At 46.4% G+C, this 6,970-nt stretch overlaps 1 protein-coding gene across 2 annotated transcripts; it reads right to left on the bottom strand.

Annotated features, from left to right (window-relative positions):
- Positions 1 to 1,795: 1,795 nt before the first annotated feature.
- On the bottom strand, positions 1,796 to 6,502 carry RAN (RAN, member RAS oncogene family). 2 transcript variants are annotated; one of them, XM_065904132.1, is made up of 7 exons: positions 6,421 to 6,502; positions 5,745 to 5,790; positions 5,215 to 5,299; positions 5,009 to 5,134; positions 3,644 to 3,831; positions 3,346 to 3,516; positions 1,796 to 3,257 (listed from the first exon to the last, which is right to left on the bottom strand). In XM_065904132.1, the coding sequence occupies exons 2-7, from the start codon at positions 5,778 to 5,780 to the stop codon at positions 3,213 to 3,215; spliced, it is 651 nt and encodes a 216-aa protein (XP_065760204.1). In that variant the 5' UTR covers positions 5,781 to 5,790; positions 6,421 to 6,502; the 3' UTR covers positions 1,796 to 3,212. The 2 variants fall into 2 exon arrangements, with proteins under 2 accessions (XP_065760204.1, XP_065760202.1); XM_065904130.1 differs by lacking the exon at positions 6,421 to 6,502 and adding an exon at positions 5,944 to 6,005.
- Between the last annotated feature and the right edge of the window lie 468 nt (positions 6,503 to 6,970).

Below are 6,970 nucleotides of genomic sequence, written 5' to 3'. Positions count from 1 at the left end.
CAACAATCCCACCCCTCATCTCCAACCCCTGAATTCCTTTCCTCCTCAGGAATGAGAGATTTAAGGGACACAAGTGAGCAAGACAGGCTTCCCTGGTGGCTCAGATGGTAAAGAATCCACCTGCAATGCTGGAGACCTGGGTTCAATCCCTGGGTTGCGAAGATTCCCTGGAGGGCGTGGCAACCCACTCCAGTCTTCTTGCCTGGAGAATCCCCATGGACAGAGGAGCCTGGCGGGCTGCAGTCCCTGGGGTTGCAGTTGAACACGACCGAGCGTAAGCACAGCACAGCAAGAAGACATAATCCTTGCCTTCATGACAATTGGACTAGTGAGAGAGACAATGTCAGATGCAACTTTACTGTTCTGACCAGAGCTGAGGCAGCTCAGGGACACGACCATAGCAGGGACTCTTGTTGCTGTTGTCACTTGAGTAGGGTCTGACTCTGCAACCCCATCAACTGCAGTACACCAGGCTTCTTTCACTATCACCCAGTTTGCTCAAACTCACATCCATTAAGTCAGTGATGCTATCCAACCATCTCATCCTGTCACCCCCTTCTCCTCCTGCCCTCAACCTTTCCAGCAGCTGAAGTCTTTTCCAGTAAGTTGGCTCTTCACATCAGGTGGCCAAAGTGTTCAGTCCTTCCAATGAATATTCAGGGTTGATTTCCTTTAGGAATGACTGGTTTGATCTCCTTGCAGTCCAAGGGACTCTTCAACAGTCCTCCACATTTCAACTGACAAGGGAAACGAGCCAGTTTAACACTCCCTGCGTGAGCTATAAAGGAGCTGCAACACTTATCAAGTTTACTTCAGTAGGTACAGGTTCTGGAAAGAAACTAAAGCCTGGAATGACAGGGACCTAGCAGGCAGAGCTGCCAAGGATTACTCAGAGCCCTAACTAGTGAGAAGATACAAACAACCAGGGTCTTTTCATCCCCCAAACGGCTTTAGGTTTGCAGGTTAACACGCATAGCCTTTTGTTAGCAGTGCTTGCCTGTCAGGTTATTTGAGGATGAGTACCAAGTTGTTCTACCAAGGAGGATGCCTGCAGCCACAACACAGGTGAAGGCATCTTCAAAAGACAAGGTCAGTTTCACATGTACAACTAGCAAGTCAAACCAATTTTAACCCACGTGCTCATTACCATTTCTTGAAGTCATCTTTCTTTACAAAAGAAAACAAGAAATTCTCACTATGAGAATCTGATGCACACACAAGATCAGCCAGGAAATTGGTTTTTACAACTCTAATACATTTTTGGAAATCTCTGCCCTTTCCTAGATACTAAGATCAATAGGACCAAAAGGGTTTCTTAAAAATTGGCCAAGGAACATCACAAAACTGCTTTCAGAAACACTTTATGTTTACTTTGACCAGTTTTGTTTTAATAAGCTAATACCAACTTGGCTTTCAACTGCAGGCTCCTCCCATTACACACCAGATTTGAAATTGAAGGGGCAATTTCCCCATTTCTGTGAACTAGACAGAGAAATGCATCCCCCACAAGGTAATTAACACCAGATGATCCAGAAAATCCAGGCAAAGTAGAAGCAGTATATTTTGCAATTTTCTTCCAAGAATGACTCAAATTCTCTCCCACCTCCAAGTAGCTCCCAAAATTTTACTGTTACATTTAGGCTTCAGAGTATTAGCTCATACTGGCATTCTTCGTAAGGTTACAAATACATATCCCTCATGTATCTCAATGAAAGATTTCATCTGATCATGGGAAACTTCATATCTGTTAAAGTCTGGTTCTGAACTGAATACAGCATAGCATATACATCAAATCTGTAAGTGAATCTATTAATATTTATTCAATATTTTAACAAATTAAAATGTATCCAATTTTACCCTTTACAGTCCATTTTTCCATATACTTAAAAGAGATCCTTCCCTACTTCTAGGTAGGAAAGTAATCATTTAAGGATAATTGGACATCTAAAGAACTTTGGTAAACTGAACTATATAGTACAGTAGTACTTACAAGAGGAAAATAGCTCGTCTTGATTTCTAATTGCTACAGTATGGTGTCAGTGAGATCAAACTCAGGCAAGACAGACCCAATTCATGTTTACATGTGGAAACCATACAACGTTAAGTGGTTAAGCTACTGAAAGTTCGGCAGTCTGTTCACATCACTGAGAGGCTTACCTAAGGCCTACTTTTATGCTGCAGCATCCTGTGGTGTTCTTGCACCACCCAGAAAAATTCTTTGGGGAGAGAAAAATCACCAAAGCTGTGATATATCCATTGAAAATCCTTAATCTTTGATAACCTTTAAAGCTGGGGAGTACTTAACAGCAGGTAAACATGGAACTTCTTCCTAGAATGCCAACTTTACATTAAGCATGTAACATCAAAAAACAAAAGTAAATGCACAATTATATTCATGTTTAACAGACGAGATGTCCCTCAAGTTCCTGCAACCATTTGTATGATTTCACTGGACTTCGACAAGCTCTACATTGGAAAATGGTTACTTCTGCCATAAGATGCAAATATAATTAAGATATCTGTTTGAAACATCTGAAACAGGTACCACCTTTGACAGGTCACATAAATCTCATCCCTAGGTGACACTAGCTAAGCCCAAAGGCAGGTGGGGTTGGTGTTATTTTAACCTAACTATTGATAGTACTTACACCTCTTATCAAATACAATACTGTTGACTTGTCAATTACGTTTATGTGAAATGATTCAAGTATACAAAAAATTAGGAGCATTTAACCTAATGACATCAAGTTAAGTGGTAATAGCAAAGGCAATTCAAATAGTAACATGGCACAACTTTCCCTGTTAGCGGTTTTAAAATGCTCATTTAAACAAGGGATGAGTTCACTTGCTTAGATATTTGAAATACAACTTTATTCTGATTCTAAACGAAAAGGAATGGGAATGACAGTAACAAACAAGATTCCACCTCTCAATATTGTCATGTGACTATAGCAGTCTTATATTTGAAACTCAAGGAGGAAACAACTGTGTTCCAAAACACCTAAATATGCAGGTCCAAAAAATGAAGGTTTTTTTTTTTTTTTTAACTGCCACATTCACTCCAAAGCCCATCCATCTCCTTCAGCATCCAAAGATTAAGCACATGTTCTGCTTAGCTATATAATAAAGTGGCAAACACGCTGCACCACTGACATCACAGGACAGTTGCCTATAAAACTAGACTTCTGACGCTGGGCCCCAGCTTCACTTTCTCACAGGTCATCATCTTCATCCGGGAGAGCAGTTGTCTGAGCAACCTAGACAGAGAGATGAAATGTTACAATGCTCCAGATGAAAAGCCCCAGGAATCTAAAAGTGCTCATCACTGAGACACAAACACCATACCTCTAAATCGTGCTCGTACTGTGCTGCCAAGGCTGGGTCCATGACCACCTCTGGCGGGGCAAGAGCAGGCATGGCGACAAACTCCAAGTTAGGGTCTCCAATCAATTTTCTAGCAAGCCAGAGGAAGGGCTTTTCAAAGTTGTAGTTACTTTTGGCAGAAATGTCATAGTACTGTTTAAAAGAATGGTAAGTTAATTTTAAAAACCCATACATCAAACACATGAATAAATCACTTTAATGGACTTGCATCATAATTTTAACTAAAGAATTAAAATTCTTTAAGCTTTAAGAAACATACCTGAAGATTCTTCTTTCGGTGGAAGACAATTGACTTTGCCTTAACCTTTCTGTCCTTAATATCCACTTTGTTGCCACACAACACAATTGGGATGTTCTCACACACTCGTACCAGATCTCTATGCCAGTTAGGCACATTCTTGTAAGTAACTCTTGATGTTACGTCAAACATTATAATGGCACACTGAGCTGAAAGAAATATTCACAGTGATCAGTACATGCCTGTGAATTTACTACATAAAGAAAAATGTTTACCATTTCTATTTAATCTTTCCCATCTACAGTACTTCATAAACTACCTCAGTCTCAGAACGTATCTAAAGTCGATCAATGATAACACCACCATTTCAGAATTCACCTCCCATATTCTAAGTATCTAGAAATCTATCCTTTGAAAAACAGCCATGATAAAGCTGCTTAGCATAATATATTATGGATTTTTAACTAAAGAATTTGGGGATGGGGGAGGAGAGAAGACCCTTGCATTTATATGCACTCAAGTAAAAGCAAAAGACATGGAAAGATTTCCAACAGTTTTCATCAAATGAGCAAGAGCGTTAGATGAGTATTTTCTGTTCATCTTTTTCACTCAGTTTAACAAGATTTACTCTGCCTTTTTAAATTTAAAATCAAACATTTTCAAAAAAATACTCTGCAAAAAATCTAGTACAATCAAAGAGAAATCAGCTGGTCTTGTAACAGCATTTTATAAGATAGAAAGCCTAGCTCCTCTGGCCCAGTATCAAATAGGTCGTTGTTGTCTTGGTCCGTAAGTCATGTCTGACTCTTTTGCAACCCCATGGACTAGCCCACCAGGATCCTCTGTCCACGGGAGTTCCCAGGCAAGAAAACTGAACTGGTTTGCCATTTCCTTCCTGACCCAGGGATCAAACTTGTGTCTCCTGCATTGGCAGAAGAGTTCTTTCTTTACCACTATGCCACCAAGAAAGTCCATCAAAAGGTTCACTACCTTTTTAACAGAATACACAAGAAATAATTTTTGGCAACCACCAAACATATGCCCAAACATAAACTTCTACTGAAGCTGTAGCAATAGCTGTCTGTTGCTTACTGTCTTCAAATTAAGAGCCTCAACTTAAAACTATACAGTGTATTTCAAAACAGGGCCTTATCATGGCACAAGCATGTAATCAATCAAACGGCACAAGACAACCTTCACAAAATTTTCCTCCCCTCAAATGGTCAACTCCCTGGAGTCAGTACATGTTTTGAATTGAACTGAATCACATAATTTCCAATTCAGTCAGCATTACCAACGTCTTTACTTGAGTAGATCTATTCCTAAGTAACCCTGGACACTAAGCTACAAATCCTCTCAAAAACTTGTTACAAATCAGATACCTACCTTGTATATAATAGCCATCTCTCAGTCCACCAAATTTCTCCTGACCAGCTGTATCCCATACATTGAACTTAATAGGTCCTCTGTTGGTATGGAACACAAGAGGATGAACCTCAACACCCAAGGTAGCTGAAACATAAGGATTGCAAGTTAGTCAACGGAACTCAAATATTTTACACACATATCCACAAATGGTTCCCCCCACATACCTACATACTTCTTCTCAAATTCACCAGTCAGATGACGCTTCACGAATGTAGTTTTTCCAGTACCACCATCACCAACCAAAACAAGCTGTCGGAAACCAAATTTTTGAAGTAAACGCCAAAACATGTTAACACTTCAGGACCCCAGGATTATGACGCTGTTAAGATTTTCTGCACAATTTAACTTACACAACAAAAGTTTACATACTACCTAAATACATTTACAACAAAGAACCTTAATCAAGCGGCCCTGTCCCATCTAACGAACGACTTGAATCAGCGAAACTTTCTGAGCCCTGCTTCCCTGTCCGCAGGGTGGGGCCAGCACCCCCATCTCATTAACGGGGGACCGAAGGCACTGCCGCAGCAGGAGCTCGTTGGCTGACGAAGCAGGCCGTCCGCACGCGCTTGCGGTCATAAAGGAGATGCTGCAAATAAGACTGTCTGGACTACAATGCCCCCCCAAAGCTGCCTCTCCTTCAGAGGCCTTCGTGTTCACTGCAGCACACCCCCAACTCACGAGCGTTACCTACTTTGAACTGAACTTGGGGTTCTCCTTGGGCAGCCATCGCGATGTTACTGCGAGGAAAGGAGAAAGAAGTAAGGCCCGCTGCACGGCGGCGCGGGCCGGGGGCCGCATGGCCAGACCCGCCCCACGTGCCCAGGCCCACAAAGGCCTCCACCGAAAAGCCCGGCCGCCCGCATCCCACCTCCTACCGCCAGTACACACACATGCGGGTGGGCGGGGGCCGAAGAGAGCGCGATGGCGATGGTGGCATCGCTCTCCGGCAGGACTCCTCGGCCACCGGATCGTGGCGCGTACCACTCCAAGCGGAGACCGAGCGGAGAAGAGGCCCGCTCGGCGTGGAGGCCGAGACGCGGAAAGCGCCTGGTCACCGCCAGCGGCCAGGCCGCGCCATCCTGTCCGTCCCACGGCCCTACCCCAGGCCGCCCTTCGGCCCTCCGCCCGGCCGCATCTCCCCTCTTCCCCAGCGGCCGGTACGCCGGCCACCACTCCGCACCGACAGTCCGCCCGACCCACCGCAGCTCGCGTCCCGGCGCCCTCACGGCCTCCGCGGCAGGGGAGAGAGAACTCTCCGCCCAGAGGACTCGGTACACCGCCTGCTCATGGCCGCCTCCCGCCGCTGCCTGGATCCCCCAACACCGGCCCCCGCCCCAGCCCCACGGCCCCCGCCCCGGCCCCACTACCTTCCAGAAGCGTCTCCGCGCCTGTCTGACTGAGGGCTGGAAAGATGGCGGAAGCGCAATTCAAATGCCCGGAGACGCAGCCGACGCCGGCGCGCGCCGAGGGAGGGCGGGGCAACGGCGCCGCGCCGCTCCCACGTGTCCCGACGCGCGCGCGCACGCAGGCCGCCCAGGCTTCGGCGGCCTCACCCGTTGGCCTGGCGCGTAAGGGAGAGGCTCTCGGCGCACCGGGCGAGGGAGGCAACGCGGTCGCGCGCACGCACGCCGGCCCACGAGGCCATGTGCGCCAACCCGGGGGCGGATTCGCGCGCGCGCATGCGCGGACGGCGACGCGGCGCGCCCTGCTGCCACCGCGGGAACAGAACTGGGAGGAGAAGCCGAGGCCCCCTTGGGCGGGAAACTCGCGGGGTGGCCCACACAAAGGCCCTGCCCCCGCGTACAAACACGGCACGCAGGCCCGGGGCGGGCGCCATGTTGGGGTGCGGGTCGCCTCATCCCCCTTCCCCTCCCTCTCCATCGCGGCGCGCCCGTTATCAGTCTGGAACTTACCAGA

This window comes from Muntiacus reevesi, chromosome 13, assembly GCF_963930625.1.
Source record: "Muntiacus reevesi chromosome 13, mMunRee1.1, whole genome shotgun sequence".
Lineage (NCBI taxonomy): Eukaryota > Metazoa > Chordata > Mammalia > Artiodactyla > Cervidae > Muntiacus > Muntiacus reevesi.
Note: the sequence above shows the minus strand (reverse complement) of the source record. Positions and strands in the feature narration are given on the sequence as shown.

Bases quoted from the DNA above. Each gene is read 5' to 3' on its own strand.
- RAN (XM_065904130.1), bottom strand. From the start codon at position 5,990: ATGCCACCATCGCCATCGCGCTCTCTTCGGCCCCCGCCCACCCGCAT. The intron at 3,832-5,008 runs GTAGGTATCTGA...TATTTCTTTCAG, and splicing joins AGATGGCTATTATATACAAG to CTCAGTGTGCCATTATAATG. The intron at 3,258-3,345 runs GTATGGTGTTTG...CTCTCTGTCTAG, and splicing joins AGTACGAGCACGATTTAGAG to GTTGCTCAGACAACTGCTCT.